The sequence below is a fragment of the Haplochromis burtoni genome, unplaced genomic scaffold (assembly GCF_018398535.1).
Source record: "Haplochromis burtoni strain Fernald_Lab_line unplaced genomic scaffold, NCSU_Asbu1 Contig_113, whole genome shotgun sequence".
Taxonomy (NCBI): domain Eukaryota; kingdom Metazoa; phylum Chordata; class Actinopteri; order Cichliformes; family Cichlidae; genus Haplochromis; species Haplochromis burtoni.
Window position 1 is genome coordinate 1,767,368 of NW_024582474.1, and position 20,121 is coordinate 1,787,488.

At 40.7% G+C, this 20,121-nt stretch overlaps 1 protein-coding gene across 1 annotated transcript; it reads right to left on the reverse strand.

The window, feature by feature from the left end:
- Positions 1-3,097: 3,097 nt before the first annotated feature.
- On the reverse strand, positions 3,098-12,641 carry reep5 (receptor accessory protein 5). Its single transcript, XM_005929024.3, has 5 exons — positions 12,419-12,641; positions 12,041-12,134; positions 7,124-7,262; positions 4,174-4,342; positions 3,098-3,394 (listed from the first exon to the last, which is right to left on the reverse strand). Exons 1-5 carry the CDS (start codon positions 12,534-12,536, stop codon positions 3,345-3,347), a joined length of 570 nt encoding a protein of 189 aa, XP_005929086.1. The 5' UTR covers positions 12,537-12,641; the 3' UTR covers positions 3,098-3,344.
- Between the last annotated feature and the right edge of the window lie 7,480 nt (positions 12,642-20,121).

Below are 20,121 nucleotides of genomic sequence, written 5' to 3' on the forward strand. Positions count from 1 at the left end.
TGCCTGTCATGGTGACTGATGGAAATTTAAATTACCAAACTACACATAGCTGAATTTGAATACAACCTGAAACCCAAAGAATGGAAAAAAATTATGCGGCAGACTAGTCCATTTTGCTGGAATTTCGTTGTATAAACTTAAACTGGTACTCAGTATGGACCCCATATACTTTTATGTAAGCCTAACAACACTGGAGCACGCTCCTAACGACATATCAGATGGTTTCCTGGGGGATCACCTCCCAGACCTGGATCAGAGCATCACTGAGCTTGGTGGCGTCAGATGGACCAAGACGTGATATATCCCAGATGTGTTCTGTTGGACTTAAGTCAGGTGTGGGGGAAGTCAATGGTGTCAATTCTGGTGCACCAGGAGGAAGTCAGGTACCACTGCACCAGTGTTGGTCTAGCACTGGATCCAAGGACTTCATCCTGATATCCAATTAGTGTCCCATTGCCTGGCCTGTAGAAGTCTGTTCATTTCTCCCCCAGAACATTACTAACCCACCACCAGTGGGTCAGTCATGTAATATGAGTGATGTTACGCAGCATAATGTTCTCCACAGCTTCTCGCATCTATCACTGCTGTAGGACTTGCCAGTTCTAGTATTCTATACAAGGACCTTCTATAGCCCAGTCCACTACTCTTAGGGTAACTAATCTCAGCAAACCTTATTGCAGTGGCACATGTTGCTATGGTAAATGGACTGATTCCTATATAGCGCTTTTCTACTCTCCTGGAGCACTCAAAGCACTTTATACAACATGCCACACTCACCCATTCAGCACTTTCTTCTATGCTTTTCAGTGCTTCCTAGCTAATATTCACTTCGATGGATGCATCAGAAAGCACGCTGGTATCTTATTGAAGCATCAAACCACTAACCTTCGATCAGTAGATGACCTGCTCTACCTCCTGAGCTACAGCCAGGAGAGGAGTCAAACTTAGAGGAATCTTAGAGGAGTTGAACTACCTTTGCAACCTGTAGGGTCCAAGTCTTGCCTCATGCTACAAGTAGTGACCCGGACTCTGGACTTCTACACAAAAGCAAAACTAGTGAAAAACAGAGAAGAGGTAAAAAGTCAGTGGCCTGTAACACCATTCCTGTGTTGGGGGTTGTTTCATTGTTCTACCTGTAGTGCACCTATTGTTAATTTCATTAACATCAAAACAGCTGAAACTGAATAACAACCCCTTCTGCACCTTAACTGATCAGCTAAATAACCAAGAAGTTTAATTGACTTGAAGCTACACTCTGATTAATTCAATTCAGTTTTATTTATACAGCGCCAAATCACAAAAGCAGTCACCTTGAGGTGCTTTATATTGTAAGGTAGACCTTACAATAATACATACAGAGAGAAAAAACAACAATCATAAGACCCCTCTATGAGCAAGCACTTCAGCGACAGTGGGAAGGAAAAACTCCCTTTTAACAGGAAGAAACTTCCAGCAGAACCCGGCTCAGGGAGGGGCGGAGCCATCTGCTGCGACCAGTTGGGGTGAGAGAAGGAAGATGGGATAAAAGACATGCTTTGCAAGAGAGCCAGAGATTAATAACAAGCATGATTCAATGCAGAGGAGTCTATTAACACATTTTGAGTGAGAAGGGTGAATGCAGAAGAAATACTAAATGTATCCTCCAGCAGAGCAAAAAACCCATTGCAGCATAACTAAGGGAGGATTCAGGGTGACCTGATCCAGCTCCAACTATATGCTTTAACACAAAGGAAAGTTTTAAGCCTAATCTTAAAAGTAGAGATAGTGTCTGTCTCCCGAATCCAAACTGGAAGCTGCTTCCACAGAAGAGGGGCCTAAAAACTGAAGGCTCTGCCTCCCATTCTACTTTTAAATACTCTAGGAACAACAAGTAAGCCTGCAGTGTGAGAGTGAAGTGCTCTAATGTGGTGATATGGTACTATAAGGTCATTAAGATACAATGGGAACTAGTTTCTCAGTGTGGATATGGAACAAATGGAAGAAGTAGTCGTAAATCTTTGTTTAATATGTGCACTGAAGGACATATCCTGGTCAGAAATGACTCCAAGCGTTACTGGAGGCCAAGGTAATGCCATCCAGAGTAAAAATCCAGTTAGATACCATATTTCTAAGATTTTCAGGGCCGAGTACAATAACCTCTGTTTTATCTAAATTTAGAAGCAGAACATTTAGAGGCCATCCAGGTCTTTATGTCTTTAAGACATTCCTGCAGTTTAACTAATTGGTGTGTGTTATCTGGCTTCATGGACAGATAAAGCTGTGTGTCATCTGCATAGGAGTGAAAATGTACACAATGCCTTCTGTTGATACTGCCTAAGGCAAGCATGTATAATGTAAACAGAATTGGTCCTAGCACTGAACCACGTGGAACTCCATAATTAACCTTAGTGTATGAAGAGGACTCTCCATTTACATGAACAAATTGGAGTCTATTACTCATATTACTAGGATATTTTGGTCAACAGTATTGTTGTATTTTTACATCCCTGTACAGTGACAGCTAAAAACACACTAGTAAATGAACTGGTTCTTATATAGCAGTTTTCTAGTCTAACTGAGACCTTAAAGCATTTACAGAACCTGTCCTCATTCACCCCCATTTATACAAGCACTTTTTTCTCTCTCTGCGTTTCCTACATAAGTGCTCTTTATCAGAGTATAAAGCAACCTAGGGTTACTGTCTTGCCCAAGGATATTTGGCATACAGGCTGGAGCAGACAGGGATCAAACCAACAACCTTCCAATTATAAGGTGACCTGTTCAACCTCCTCACATCCCAGCTGGATTTACACTATATATAAGGCCAGACCGAAAGTGAATAGTTTTAACCTTCTTTTTTTTTTTTTCCAAACATTTCATTAAGGGGATATAAAACACACAATTTGTTCCATTTGAAGTCTCTTACTAGTTAACTTAACATCTTTTCAATGAGCTGATCAAACTGGCACCAAATATTACTTAGGCAGCGATAAAGGAAAAACAAAAGAACAGCAAAGTACATGAGTTGTCAGTAAGACCTGAGTCATATCAACTCCTCAACAGCAAACTGAATAATCTCCATCAAATCTGTTGTACGATCATTAACATTAGGAAATGGTTTTAGTAAAGTAGTTTTTATTTGGTTCAAGAAGCATACCAGGACTACCATACAGTTAAACTGAGAGCCTTCCAGAAAAACCAAACAAAAGATGGAGCGACTTTGACTGCTACAGTTTTACATTTAATATCACAGGCATGAAGCTTACAGATGTGTTCTGAATAGGTGCTGTAAAAACTGACATTTTCAAGGCAAAATTTCTTCAATGAGTCAGCTACAGAGCTGGCACTGTGGACAGACTTCATTCTTAGGAGCTCTTCTTCTCCTCAAATATGAGGTTTGCTGTGGCTTTCTTAGCTGTGGACAAATCACAAACAAATACAAAGATACTGTCAGTGAAACTTAGTACATCAGTACTGCAGATGTTTGACTTTAGAAACCTGCAAATTTAATTTACAACTACAAAATATAAACATGTCTACTATGAAACTATTTTAAATTATGGCCCACCCCTAGTTTTGGGGATTTGGACCTTGTTGTGCTGTTGTTGTGTACGTTTGGTACAGTGGATGATATGTGAAAATCTCCTGTATTTTTTACTGAAAATGTTTCAATCCTTTTTTTCTGTTTTTGGTTGACTTTATTATTGCCATTTTTTTTTAAAAATAACTGAAATGTATACAAATTCACAAAATTACTCCCAAGCTAGAGAAAGAACTCAAGTTGGAGTATTGTCTGAGGTTTGCTGTTCTTACATTTAGCACACAACATGTTTCACTTCAGGGATGCTTAGTAGCTGCCTATCCAGGCAATGTGGGAAGCAGGACACGTGTTTCTTCCCTCTCGTAAGAGGGAGACCATTATCTGCATTACACTCACATGAATACAAAGTGGTCTCTGCACCAGGTGCTAGGAGGTTTAAGTCTGTTTAATATCTAAGGAGCTTGAAAAGAAAGGCCAGTAGACTTTTTGAGTTTCTTGAAGACGTTTCACCTCTTATCCGAGCTTAGCTAGCTGAATGTGAGCAGCTACAGTTAAATCTCTTGAAGGCAATTTTTCATTGCATCTTAAATAGGATCTGATATATCATTTAGGCTCTTTTAGCAAACACTACACAATTATGATGATTTAGTCACCCTCATCCTTGAACTTGTCTGCAGCTTCTGACGCCTTGTCCTTGATGTTATTCACTACATCATCAATCTTGGCCTCGTTCTTGAGGAAGAATGGTCGAATGATGCGGTTATATATCTGCACCGATCCATTAGAAGGAGTTGGAGCCATACACCACACCAAGAAGGCACACTGGGGAAAAAAAAGAAAATTTCTCTCAAAAAATTAAAACAGGTATAGAATTTGGCACTAAACAGAATAATAATAATATAACTTTCAGGCATTATGACCACCTGCCTAAATTGCTGGTCCCCCTTTTGCTGCCAAACCGGCCCTGAGTCATTGAGGCATGGACTCCACTAGACCCCTGTAATGATTTTGTTGTATCTGGCAGCATGATATTAGTAACAGAACTTTTAAGTCGTGTAGGTTGGGAGGTGGGGCCTACATGGATCGGGCTCGTTTACACATTACATTCTACAGATGCCCGACAGGATGAGGGGAATTTTGAATCCAGGTCAGCACCTCAAAGTCATTGTTGTGCTCCCAACCATTTCTGCTTTGTTGCAGTGTACATTATCCTGCTGAAAGAGGCCCACCCATCAGGGACTACCGTTTCAATTAAAGGATGCACACGGTCTCGTACAATGCTTAGGTAGGTGATATGTGTCATGGTAACATTCACATGGATTTCGGGACTCAAGGATTCCCAGCAGGGAATTGCCCAAAGGATCATACTGTCTCTGTCAACTTGACTTCTTCCCTTAGTGCATACTGGTGCCAGGTGTTCCCCAGGTAAGCAACACACACACACACACACACACACACACACTAGGCCATCCACGTGATGTAAAAGAAAATACGATTTTTCAGGCCAAATCACCTTCTTACATTGCTCTGTGGTCCAGTTATGATGCTCACATCCCTAGCGGAAAACATTCAACATGACCCTGACTGGTCTGTGGCTTTGCAGCCCGATGCACAACAAACTGCGATGCACAGTATCCTGACAGCTTTCTATCATAACCAGCATTTTTTTCCCTCTCCTATCATGACCAGCATTAATAGCAATTTCAGGTACAGAAACTCATCTGTTGAATTGGACCACATGGGCCAGCCTTTACACGTGCATGAATGAGCCTTGGATGCTCGTGACCAATGTTCCCTCTAAGCTGCGCGCGTGTGCAATTGCGCACTGCTGGCACGGTCGCTGCGCACAGAAAATCTGCGTTGGGCACAAAAAAAAATCTAACCTGAATTGAAATTAAAATTAATACTTTAAGAATTCTTTTTTGCAGTGTTAGTCAATAAGCTACTGGCTGCTCCCGTATGGAATTAGCACGATGCCACCTTATCCCATAGTCCAGCCAATAATGCGATTCACATTCGTATATACGCAGCCAATCAACATCGTTGACAGGCTATGACAGCGTCCTTATGTGCCGACACCGGTGTTTTAGCTAGCAAAGCAGCGTGGCTGATGTGGACTGAAGCCACGTTAATGACAACGTGTACAACCACTGGAGATGTGAGCAGGACAGACGGAACAATTGACGGAAAAAGTGTGGACTTTATACCAGTTTTTAAATTGTGTTGATAGGCCACGTAAAACCAGAGTTATGATAAAAATATATCTGCAATGTTTGGTTTTCTTCCTGAATACTATCGTTGTTTATATTTACTGCAGGAAGAAACGGTAAAAACGGCATTTTATAAGGAAAACACTCAAAAGCATTCTCCGCCTGTGAGCAAAGACAAAACCAGAAAACCCCACCCTTTCTTATTGGTCGAAAAATGTACCATATCTACCAATCAAAAAATGATATGGCAACAAGGCATTTAATTGTTTAGGAAGGGGGGAAGTTTTAGGAGTAGAGCGGTGTTTTGAGATGTGAGAGATTTGCGACGTTTAGCGCAAACCTTGAGTAGTTAGTGTGTAGCGTAGTCAATAGTTTTGTTGTGTGTGTCAGAACAATGAGGCGACTGCTGAATGTTACAGGTGTTACAGCAGTGATACATCTCCTGTCAGCAGGCCAGCAAGCAACAGGCTGATGCTCTCCTTTATCTCATAGTGGACAGAAATTATTTTTTTGGACTGACACAAATAATTTGTGTGGCATCAGATTTGATGCAGAACAGCTGATTGTTCTGTAAATAGTTTGAAATGTTTGTTTAAAAAAACCGCCTTGGCTGCATTTTAAGGTAAACAGCTGCAAAAAAGTTTGTTGTTTGCATAACTCAGTTACTTTTTTGAAGAAGTAACTATATCATTAACTGCCCAACATTGGTCATTATATACTGTATTTTGCTGACAGAGAGTTACAGGACTCTCTCCCAGACCACAGACTCATAATACAAGTCAGAGCTTTATAAAAATAATTAATTAATTAATTAAAAAAAAAAAAAGAAAGTTGTGTTTTCAAAAAATACTACACAGGTCACGAACAAGATTTATTTAAATTTTCATTGTAAGTGGGCTAAAGCAGTTAATTAAAAGTAGTCTAACATAAATGTAAACGCTGTAATTTGATTATTTTAATAAACCATGTAACTTGGATGGATTTGATGCTGGCGTGACCACAGTGCACACGTCTGCTGTTGCTCACAGTGGTCCAAGGGACCGCTCAGGGAGTTTGTGTGTTCGCTCAGACACATGAAAAATTAGAGGGAACATTGCTCATGACCCTGTTGCTGGTTCACTACTGTTCTGTCCTTGAACCATTTCTGATCGACACTGACAACTGCAGACTGGGAACATCCTACAAGAGCTGCAGTTTTGTAGATACCTTGACATCACAATTTGGCCTTTATCAAACTCGCTCAAATCCTTGTAACAGATCAACTTCAAGGGCAAAATTTTTATTTGCTCCCAAGAGATTCTCCGTGTTATTTACTTCACCTGTCAGTGGTCAAAATGTAATGCCTTATCAATGTAAGTGCCAGGAGGACAGGCACAGAGACCAACTGGATTACCTTTCCAATATAGTAGAATGGGAACCAGGAAAGGAAGATGTCAGCAAAAAACTCTGCCACACTGAAGACTCCATACACCACCCAGTAGGTCAGCCACTTAGTATCATCATCTTTGGTGGCACTTTCAATGGCCTTAATCCTGGGAAGAACAAAGACACGTTTGGTACTTCTTTTACACATACCTGTAAGCACTGTTCTGTAAGGACCATGAATGTGCACATGGATCAAGCTCATGTCCCGCTTTCAATATGCAGCATGTATTGATGTATTCAAGCATCAATAATAAATTGAACAGACAATACCACCTTGTGAATGCATAGGATGAATACACAGAAATCGGCCTGTTAATCAATGGGTCATGAATTTTCATTTTCCTCCAGTAGTACCAACACATCCATTATATGTCATTAATACTTAAACTCACTTAGTCTATATGGCCATTTGGTGAAAACGTGCATGTTGAGGTGTTCACAGAATACATCACAACAACATTTATACACACCATTAAGAATTTATCACACAAATGAGGGGTTTATAAATCTTACAGCAGTGGTTTGATTTATTTGTGTGACTACAAGGCACACAGACCATGCCATGCCTTCCAATATTACAGCCATACTCGTCAGTTTCATGGGAGACTAATGTTACAATCAGTTTAACTCATATGTGAAAAGGGTCAACTCTGAAACAAGTTGGTTTTTTTTATTCTATTATTGAAAAGCACCAGAACTATACAGTGATGAAACAGAAGCTACAACATTTTGATCATGCTGTTGATACAGATTTTGTCTAATTTAGACATTTCGTTGACATTTAAAATTATTAAAATGAAGCACAGCTACCATGCTCCACTTGCAAGGTGTCACCTGGGATTCACAGTATTCACAGTAGTGGACAGCCTGAACTACAGCCTTTTCATCCTAGCTAATCAAGCAACCAACCAAACTTTTTTAACTCTGCTGCTCAACCCACAAATGCATTTTCCTTACAAATGTAGTACTATTTAAGGGTGAATAGACAGGATTTCCAACACCACAAGATTTATTGCAACAAACAGAAACACTGTTACACAACTAAGAAATAATCACGCAAACACCCAGGCAACCATGTTGCAAGTAATGGCTTAACTTTTAAAGAGCTGCTAGCTCTAGAGATTTCAGTTTAGTTTCGAAAGGATGAGTCATTTCAAATAAGATTTACAAAATCAGGACAAAATAACCTGTTATAAACAGAGTTACAGTGAAGATAACATATGTTTGTACAAATAAACCTATGCAGATTATTAGCTCCACTCTGAGCTTATCATTATTACTCTTTTCTTCTCTTGTACCAAATAATGTAACATCCATAATTTTGACTTGAGAAAATACTGATATCTTATGATTAATAAAATGTATCAAATGTTGAGGACAATTCTGGTTACTTTCTATCAAGCTGTTTCTCAAAAAACTTGAGACAAGAAAAACATTCATAGTGACGGCAGCAGGCCAACATGTGACACTATGCTGACTGCATGTAGTATTAGCCCTGAGATTTTACTAGATAATATCACAATGATAAGAACTGTTTTAAAACTTTTGATGACAAATTTTTTTAAATGCTTTCTTTGTAAGTCACAGGGGAAATCCACTAACTTTATAGATGAAGTTCAGTTTACAATTAATAGATGATAAATCTGTGTAGGTTCTCAGTCATCCAGATCATGGTAATCTTTCAGTTCCCAGAACTGATGAAGCTTCAGAACTGAAGAGTCTTGGATGAGAGCTGAAGCTTCTTCAAGAATCTCAAAGTAGTCCAGTCGCTTTTCTTTCCAACTGCCCTAGATTAGTAGCCCGTTAAACATTTTTGTAACTCTGTGCAAGAATTGCTATAAAAAAGGCAAAACCTTACATCGCTGATACCCCGTTATGATGAATTATTTCCATGGGTCAAATGAAAATAGATCATCTATATCTATCTAGCAATGTTCCCCTGTGTTAGCAGATGTTAAACCAAAAAGCTAGAAGCCAGGGGCTAATTAAGGGCTAACTACGGCAATAATTGATAAAAAGTCACCTCACATTAAAGAAAGTTCCTGGTTCAAAACTGGGCCTGTCTCAGTGTTGGGCCTGTGATGGACTGGTACCTTGCCTCTTATCCCATAACAGCTAAGACAGACTGCAGCTCCCTGTGACCCCAAATTTAAGTGTTGGGACGTTGACAATGCATTTCCATCCAAAACCCTTTTTTAAAATTCTTTCTTAATGACATGGCAGCATCTCCTTATAATTTCCTTAAATAACAGCACAAATTAGAAAATGGTCAGTATTCATTTTACTTCCTAAAAGAGAGAAGTAACGTTTTTGGTAGCTATAATTTGGTAAATTGCAGCCAGATAACTCATACTATTTGGTGGAGTGCACTAAATTAAAGGTTGACAAAGCCAAAGTAGGTGGTGCAGACAGATAGAAGTATTACATTTCTGTACAGGCAGCAAATTGGCTTGTTTAACATTCAGCTATTTCTAGCCATCTGTAATTATTTACAGAAAATACATGGATAAATATATTTCAGTCTAATCGAATAAACAGGTACCATTTAAAAAAAAAAGAAAATTAAAAAAAAATTCTTCCATACAAACATCCTCATAAATCCAAAATCAGGTGTGTATGTTATCTTTTTTTTTTTGCTAGGTTTTTACTTGTTCAGACTTCTGATTGAGTTATGAGCAGCACCTACTTTTTTCTGTAAAACGTAATATTTTGATTTATCCTTTACATTTCTTTAAACCTGGGCCACCCATTTCTTTATATTTGCATAGTACAGGCCAGACTTCCACTATAACGCTCTTATTTCTTTAAAGTGCTCCATAGGTCTTTCAAGTGTCCTGAATTTGTATGGAGAAGGTGAGCAAAGGGTTACAACAGAGTGGAAACTGATTGTTCCAGGCTTCTTTTCAGCCATTGTTGTTGGGGATCTATTCAAAATGTCCTAAATACTTTTAACGATTCCTCCAAAGAGAACAGAGTACTGTGTCAATATCACAGCCGGGCACATGCAGTGATTTGGGGGCTGGAAGCTGCTGGCCTTCGCTGAGGGATGGAAATCTGTTTGTCACCTTATGTGTGACAAAAGAATCCACTGTAATTACACTGATGATAGAGCTATATAAGATTTTCCCCCTTAAAATTATTATAGCGTTTTATCTGAGATGTGCAGGCTTTCAGCACTTTCCCATAAAGCTGCATGTTTTATTCCCTACATTCAGGCTCAGGGGTCATATGGTGATGTTGCTTTGACTGCATAATCACAATTTTAAAAATAGATAGTAGTTGTCAATAATCTGTTGATTGCTTGGTTTAAAAAATAGCCTGTGTTTGCATTGTCACTCATTAAGAACTGGTTGTCTCCCAATGACATGTTAATTCTCTCCTACCTGTCAGTACCTGGAGATTTGCACCTAAAACTAACTATATGATAATATAATATTATATAATTTTTTATACTGCAGTATTAGATTGGACACTTTTTTGCAACACATTTATATTTTGTTGCATCTCCTGTGTCCCTTTCACAGTGCCAAATTTTTGAAGCAGAGTATTACAATTAATCATAAAAAGTGATGTATTAAGATTAGCAGCAGATGAATCAAGTAACGCCAAAAAATAAGCAGGTTCTGCTATGACTGTTAATTACTTTGGAAAACCAGCACATACATTGCGAATTTCCCCAATACAATACCAAGCTGTGAATGAACGCCCCTCCACACTGGTTTTCCTAAATGCTGCTGCTTCTTCAGTTAATTGCCTCTTTACAGCGAACGACTGTAGCTACTCTGAAAAAAAAGACTCAAATCAGCAGTAGGGCTGGGTATCGTCACTGATTTCAATAACTGATTTGGTTCCGATTCACAAGGTCCCCATTCGATTCGATTCAATTTAATTTTGACTCAGACAGTCAGAAATATTATATTCTGATCATTTATCAGAACATATCCACATTTTTATATCTATGTGGGCTATAAAAACAAAGCTGACACTTGTGAGACTTAATCAGAAGTCTAAGCATCACAGCAGATGTACTTGTGATCGTGGAATTTCTTTATTAGAGGAGCTACAATATCTAGAGTCGTAACCAGTGAAGATGTAAAATTATTAGCAAGAAAATCGACCTCTGTGGGAGTAGAGTTCAGGTAGCTGCTCTGCACTATGCTGGCACATGGCATTGAAGAAGAGAACAGTGGATAATTAAAATCCTTAAACTTCATTACAACACTTTTAGAGAAACACCTTCTGTGATGAAATCCACTCCCCACTGCTGTGTAATGACTTATTGTAAATTGAAATGTTATTAGGAAATGATAAGACAAAACTGGTTCTTTTACATTTTGAGATAAGCCAGTTGAGTATAAATAAATTAAATACCATCAATGAATCATTTGTTTACTACGGTAATAGGGACTTAGAAGACAAAGACCTACACAGTTTAATAATCCACAGTTCACTGTTTTACTCTTTGGTGCAGTTGTGGATATTATAATGTTCTCCCTTTGTGATTTTTTTAATGCTTAAATTGTTCTTTTTCTTAAAACTAACATTTTTGTAGGTGCTTATGTATTTTATTGTCATTGTTTGTTTGCGGGAAATGATAATTAAAGACTGGTGGAGGGCAAACGCACTCAAAAATTAAAAACTTTGCACAAAAAAGAAGCTCAAATATTAAGTAAGCCTACAGACCTATATCCTTTTGGAGCTTAAGCGCTACAATACCCTAAATAAATCTCACAGGTGTGGTCATCTCGATTAAAGGAGGTTGTCCTTAGCGCTGACATGAACGCAGGCCTTTTTATAGATTCAGTGACTTGAAAGCACAACGACAGGAGCAAATAACAGACGATTAAGGCCATTTCCAAGTGTTCTGAGAATAACATATACTTACGATATGTAGGCTGGATACAGAAACCCGATGAGGTTACATAGCAGGGAGGCTCCGTATCCAAAGACCAAGTAAACTGCGATTACACCGATGACAGCTGAAACACATCACACCACACATTTGTCAAGATCTTCTTCCCACGAATACATTAACCGGATCAAACCTATATACCTATGTTACAACCAGTAACTACATTATGGAGACTACTTTTATAGTATCGAGCTGATGATGTAAAATAAACACAATTTCTTTTGTTAGCTTATGGCTAAAGGAAACTGCAGCTAAATGTGAGTCTGTCCATCGGGCTTTTATTTCCTTTATCTATGCGTCCCTCAGTGATGCGGACAGCCTCTGCCTCTCTTTCCACCCGTCAACACTCACCGAGAGCAATGTAGGTCCTGCTTACTCCGACTTTTGCTTCCACCTTTGCCAGGGCATCTGTCAGCAGATTCTTTTCATGGAGAAATTTTTCAAACCTTTCTCTGAGCCCCTGCGCCATGGCTGCACTTCCTGCTTAGCGATGATGAATTACGAAACGATCAGAATCAAACTGCGCCACGCCTGTAACCTGACACGCCACTGTTCTCAGACCCACGGGCGTCAAAGTCAGAAGAAGGGATGTCTGGCACATGCATCAGATCATATCCTTCAAAATAAAAGCAATGGCGCTGTAACGCAAACAACCACTTAGTACAAAAAAACAATAATACAGACAACTGCTAGTAGGTCGATGTTTTGTGTGTGTGTGTGTGTGCTGCGCGTTTAAAATAAAAACAACTGGCACTGTTCACATGCTCTGTTAATTATATGCGGTATAATAATTAATCAAGGATAAAATGTGTATTTCCCACTATTGCATTAGATTTTTTTCTGACAATTGTAGGGAGCATGCAAATTTACTTGAACAGTAAGCGGAAGTAAATGTGGTTACATGTACTAACTGCAGTGAACTTGATGCAGCTGGTAGCAACCAAAAAAAGGATGCGGGTTGTTTCCACCAGTCTGTAGTCTTACAGGCATTGCAAGAGTGTTATATACTCGGTAGAATGCTCAGAAACCTTTAGTTTATGGATTACAGACTTAGATATACGTCAGATATAGGTTAAGTCAGAAACTACTGTTGCTACTGAAGAACTACTTAAATTAGAGAAATAGTGCCTAAAACGCTAAAGTCAGGGCGCAAATACAATAGTAACTGCAGCCACACCCTTCCCTGCTTTGATGACATTGCAAAATACAAATAGGGACCTATTCCAAGAAGCATGTTCAACAAATTCTGAATTTTAAAAAATAAACTCAGAGTTGATTAAATCTGAGTTTGGCCAGTCTAGAAAGCTGATCAGTGTTATGTCAGTGAGCTTTCCTTGAGGTTGTATGGTCTCCTTGAGGTTAGCGATTGTGTGACTAAAGACATCCATCATCAACAGAACTCCATTGTCCGATTCACCAAGGCAAGGGGTGAATAAAGACTAGTGCATCCATTTTAATCCAACAGACACATGAATATTAAAATCTGCTAATGTGGGCCTTTTGATAACAGCAACTTTTAAAAAGTTATTTAGTATATTTCATAGTAAAATTAATAAATAAAATGTCCAAAATTATACCAAAAGGTTGAAGTCACAGAATGATACTCAAATAAACCATCAGTGCAATTTGAGTTATTGTGTGCTGCTGTTTTTTATATTAAGCAGAATGAGTAACGTCAAGAAAAAGAAATTGAAATCCTGAGGACATATTTATTTAGAAGAGAGTATGGAGACGGTCCCAAATTTTGCCAGCCCTTGCTTTTAGTTTCTGCTTTTATTGTTCCATAATGGCTCCTTTTAAATTGGGTGCCCTCTTACTAGTCTTTTTGATGCTCACCACTTCTTCACCTTTTCTGCTCTTTTGGAAGGCTGGACAGGTAACTGTGGGTGCCCTGTATACATGCGTCGCACTTTTCTCCTCTCCTCCTCACCCTTATCTTCCCTGCTTAGCCTCTATGTCCTTGTCTTGTCTCGTGTGCATTACTTTCCCTGGAACAGCCTCTCCACTGTCGTTCTCTAAAACCTAAAAGAGAATTATGGATTTGATCAACTGGTCTCTGAATGCTATTGACACCCTTTTCTCAACGAGAAGTCTGGGCTCGGGAGAGCCTGAGTGCCCTGGAGGGACTTTCCCTGCCGGATACACGATGGACGGGTGGCAGAACTGGAGGATCATGTGCCTGGCGGGACTGTCGATCGAGGACGCTGAAGATATCTATCTATTCGGAACCGTGATAACAGGGTTCTTGCTGATCGGAGTTGGCTTAGCCCTGGTTTATCGGAGAAATAAGAGAGCGGAACCGGCTGTTCAAACCCCCCCAAGGCTGCCCGCTGGAATCGAAGCGATGGGACGAGGCGCGACCTCTCACAACGAACGTAATATGGTCAACACCTTGGAGACGCTTACAGCTGCTGTGAAGGCTCAAAACAACACCATTGAGCGTATGGGGGATAACATCAGAGAGAGGCCTGCTCAAAATGAGACCCTTGAGCGACAGTTGGAAAACATCGCGGAACGGATCACTGCAGTGTGAGGTCTCAGAATCAAAAGAAGACAACACCATGGAACAGAAGTTTGATACCATCATGGGGAGGCTCGCGCTCTCCAACGGGAGATGAGAGACCAGTGTCGGAGTGTTAGGGCAGCCTGAAAATTCTCCTGGGCTGCTCGCATGGAAATTTACAAAATCAACATCAACATTGCGGACCCCCATCAGCCGAACAATCACTCCCTGATAACGACTGTGTTACGGCTATTCTTCCCATCCCATGCAAGGACACCTGGATTGGCTGGAGGACTGTTTACTTAGCCTGATAGGCCGAAGGACACTGTCTCAGCTGAACTATGGACACGCACACACATACACTTACACTGATAAGCACTCACTCATCCCCCCTCCCTTTCCAACGCCTTCGATGCTTGTTGCCCCCTGGGAACACGAGGCGGGTCCGGGCACGCGCTGTCGAAGAGCGGGGCGATGTCTTACGTCGCCCCCGGCTTAAAGACGGCGCCGTTGCAGGATGGCTGCTGTGTTGCCTGGGGTTACTCCTCATCCCCTACCCATCCCTGTGGCTTGTCATGTCTTCCACAATGTTGTGCTGTGGACATTTATGTGCTTTTTTGTGCAGAGGAGTTTTTTTGTTTCCTGTTCTCGTGCTGTCCTACCATGGAAGCACAGCATGAGTGGAGGTCTCTTTTTTTCCTCTTGTACCTTCCCGTTGTTGTGTACATTTCAGTGTTTTTCTGTAACGCTACCGATCTCCGACTTGTAACCCCATGTGATGTCTGTGTTATGTGTGTAAGGTCGGGGGGGGGGGGGTCCCATTTCACTGCAGGGCAACCTGCTTGTGACAAATAAAGCTTTCATTCATTCATTTTTTGGTGTCTCATCAACCTGCTGCACTCTTCATCTCCTCTTCTCTCATCTTTCCTGGTTATAATAAGAATGCAATCAGAATTTGCCATTCAAACTCCATCCAAACCTGTGAGTAATTAAATAATGTAAGAAAAATGTTCTGTGAAATATGCATAATACATGGTTTTTATTTTTATTTTTTATTTTTGGAAGGACTCCAAAACTTGTCACAACAAAGATGGGAAACAACTCCAACATGCACAAATATTTGATCACACAGCATGCAATTAATTTGCACAAAATGTAATGTCCATTGTAATATCTGCTACTCAGAGATGGTAATGACTCTCAAAGTGGTGCCAATGAGAATGGATAAGAGAACTGATAAGGAATTAAATCAATAAGCAATAGTGATAGTGGAATTGGAATTGCTAAGTTCTTATCAATTCTTATCTCATAGTACTATATCACCCCAATAGATACCTCACTTTCAGACTGATGGCTTACTTGTTGTTCCTAGGATAATTAAAAGCGGAATGGGAGACAGATCTTCAGCTTTGGGGCCTCTCTTCTTTGTAGCTGATTGTTTTTCCCCTGCAGAGAGAAATTACAAAGTTGGAGGGAGCTGCATGCATAAAGCTGACACTAAAAAATTAACAAGCTCTGATAGTAAGCTACAAAGTACAGCAAGCTGCCCATACCTGAGGCCCTGGAAACTGCCAAAAAAGACTCATAGCCTTGGCCATCTGCTTGAAGAGGTATACCAGGGAGCTAGAAGGCAGGAGAAACCAGCTGTGCTCCACAGAACCATCTGAGGTATACTACCATTGTCAGGGGAATGAGAACAGCCCCACCAAAGCTGGAGACGAAACACTACTGGAAGAGTATATGGGAGAAGGACGCAACCCATAACAGTAATGCACACTGACCGAAGAAGCTGACTGTACTCCAAGAGTTCAAATGAACTGAAGCATATATTTTGTAAATTCAGTCAAACAGAATAAAGAACAAACAACAAAAATAGTTATCAAGGACTCAGCAGCCAATTTTTATTGAAAAAAAAAAAGCCATTCAAAACAAAGTTCCAAACTAGATTTTTACTTAGATTATCAATCAAATACCTCACTAAATTAAAGCCTTCAGTTAATCCAAAATGCTGTAGCAGGAGTACTGACATGGACTAGAAAGAGAAAGCATATTTCCTTATATTGGCTTCCCTTCATTGGCTCTGTGTTAAATCCAGAATTGAATTCAAAATCCTGCTTTCACTCATGTGTTTAGGCACCTCTCTACATTTAACTGTTAGTTGGTAGTTATTATCTCTGGCTCTCTTCCACAGTGTGTCTTTGTCCTGTCTTCCTTCCCTCAACCCCAACAGTTGTTGTGATTTGCCATTATATAAATACAATTGAATTGAATTGAATGGCTTGCTAGAGTACTCCCACTCAAATTCAAATTTAATTAGTAGGCATCTATTGGCTGATCACGTAGGTCAATCACACCTCAGGGATCATTACAAAAGGGCAGCTTGACCAGCTGTGGCTGCGTCTTACTCTCTTTTGTTTCGCACTTTCTGTATGTGAATAGAGTGTTTGTAGTGGAAGGCTGGACAGGTAACTGTGGGTACCCTGTATACATGCGACAATATAGTTTCTAGCGACAAATGCTAGAAACTAGTGATAGCCAAATGAAGTTTTCTGAAGCATTGTATCGAGAAAAAAAAAACGGTTCATTACTTGAAGCTTTTTAAGAAAATCCTCTTTGGTGACATCTGGTGGCCAAAAATATGAAGTGCACTGCTTCAGTATGATTGGCCACTCTACAGAGCTGGGTGTTCAGCTTCTGTTTAATATCATGTGAGAGTTCAATGAAATATCAGGGTACTTCTGTGTTGCTTTGAACTTCTTTTTGTTTGTGTGGAAAAAATACACAATAAATAATTTTGACGATTAACATGTTTAATCACGTGCCTTTCTGTGTTTGCGTGTGATTTTGTTTTGTTTTTTTGTCAATAGATAAAATAAAGAAGGCATTATATAGACAACACAATCTTCTGATAGGTTGGGACCAAGTATTTGTGATCACTACAAACTTTCAATACCAAAATATGGTGTAAAAAAACAAACAAAAAACATAGTAAGCAGGTGTTGCTGGAAAGACTAATCGAGTTAGATGTCTTTATTGACCCTACTGTGACTGTGATTGATGTCTCCTTTCAGGAAGCTTCAGCTCCTCCTGGAAGCAGTGCTTATCTTGTTTCACTTGATAGAACTGAGCACCATGCTGTACTTGCTACACCTCCAGGTGCCCAAATCAAGCCCAATGCAGCTCCAGCAACCCTGCCTCGCTTTAAGCTTTTCTTTCAAGAATCCCATGGACCTAGCAGTGATGCAAAACTTGAAGTTTGTTTACAGTAGGAGACACAGGAGAAGGATAAGCTGTGTGAAGCAGATTGTGATCTGGGGCGATCGTGGCTCAAGAGTTGGGAGGTCGCCTTGTAATCGGAAGGTTGCCGGTTCGAGCCCCGGCTTGGACAGTCTCGGCCGTTGTGTCCTTGGGCAAGACACTTCACCCGTTGTCTACTGGTGGTAGGGCCCGGTGGCGCCAGTGTCCGGCAGCCTCGCCTCTGTCAGTGCGCCCCAGGGTGGCTGTGGCTACAATGTAGCTTGCCATCACCAGTGTGTGAATGTGTGTGTGAATGGGTGGATGACTGGATATGTAAAGCGCTTTGGGGTCCTTAGGGACTAGTAAAAGCGCTATATAAATACAGGCCATTTACCATCTCTGGCTGCAGATCCATAGGCTTGAGATAGAAGCTGAAAAAGCAGATGTGTTAGCTGATGAGTTTATGCACACAAAAGTACAGCAAATTTTTTTTTATATCTTTCATGGTTGGGTCTTAACAAGGTTCCAAGTAGAGCTTCAGCATGCAACAAGAAGAAATGGGAGTGAGACAAAACATTTTATTGAGCTTGCAATTTATTGAAAACAGGCTGTTTTACAGCTGATCAAAAGTTTAGGACCACACCTCCAGTGCCAGGATGATTGCCATGATATATGCACCAGGGACACCAAACAACCTCTGAAGAAGTGGATGGCACAACACAGAAGAGCTAACTTGTCCGTCCAGGACTCCACAGTCTATTTACACCTACAGGCCATTGGACACTCTTTCAATGATGAGGATGTACACATCCTGGACAGGGAGGAACGCTGGTTTGAGCGCGGAGTCAAGGAGGCCATTTATGTGAAAAGGGAAAGACCATCTCTGAATTGAGGAGGCGTTCATCTTTCACCATCGCTGTGATTGCAGCCATTCCCCAATTTTCTGTGAACAGTACTCATGGCCATTGATCAGTGGTCATTGATCATTGGCTGTGTCATAGTCTGCGGTGGCAGGACGTGGGGGTGTGGGGAAGAAGGACCCAAATGCAGAACTCTTGTGATGAAAGCAGTGCGTTTATTTACAGTGCTGTAAATATTACACAATAAATCCCCATGCACTCCCGTGTCGTGTGTTCTGCTCCCGAAGTCAGTGCTTCATGTTCTCCACTTCTGTGTCCGCACACCCCGTGCACGCTGCCTCCTGGGGGGTGAGGGGATAACATAGGCAGCTGTCAGGACACTCAACTACAGCAGGCATACACTCACTAAACTTGGCTCACTAGGAAAACTTACATGGAGTTTCACACAACGAGTTTCTCCCCCAACGAGGCTGAGCAGCTGCAGGTGCGTGGCATGATCTTCAGGTGTGGCCAGCCACCTGGCAGGGCCACACCCACCAGGCCTGAAGGTGCCTGTCACCCAGCCTGTCAGCCTTACAAACATGGGAACACATGAACAGCAGCACAGTGCAGCAAAAACACATGTAATATAATATGAGTCCACACTGCTCATGGACCCTGGGTCCCTGGAACTGACCTCACAGCCCATTGTTCATTCCATGGGCTGGTTTCAGTCATTATGCAAATATACTGTTTATAAGATTGGGGAAACCTGCAGTCAGCTGAGACAGAATAAGTCACTTGGATGAGTGACAAAACGTTTTTACCACTGAAAATGCTACGTCCAGATGAACAGCATCAATCTTTTGGGATTCACTTACCTGGATGATTCAGCATGCATCAAGACATTTTACCTTAGTAATAAAATGTTATACTGGAGTTTTGATCTCCTGACATTTTACTGTGATTTAGGGTGTGTATGTGTGTGTTCGTTCTTCTTTGCTGGGATTTTTTTGTACCAAAGGAGAATGCACACATGGCACACAGCCCAGATCTTGAAAAGCCTTCAGTGTTTGGTCTGGATGACTAAGCAAAGTCATCCTTAGTCATCCTGCAGTGTGGCTTGTAGCTGCAAGGGAAGGGTGGAGCAGTGGGTTCAAGGAACAGTATCAGGGGAGGCTTGCTGGCATCCATCACGCTAACCATCAGTGTTAACTGACTTTAACATGCATGATTTAAAAAGAAGTTACATTGAGTATATTGTGATTGACAAGGACAGAGTCATGACGAGAAAAAGTTTCTATGGACTGAGTTAAAAGGAGATCATGCTGAAATAAATATTCAGGAATATGTGAAATGGCAGAGGCCAGAGGTAATGGCGGGACTTGAGACCACTGGCTTAAGCTGTGAAACATGGAAAGTCAGATAGATTTGTAGTGAGGCAGTCAACTTCAATCGGACTGCCGAGGGGCTAT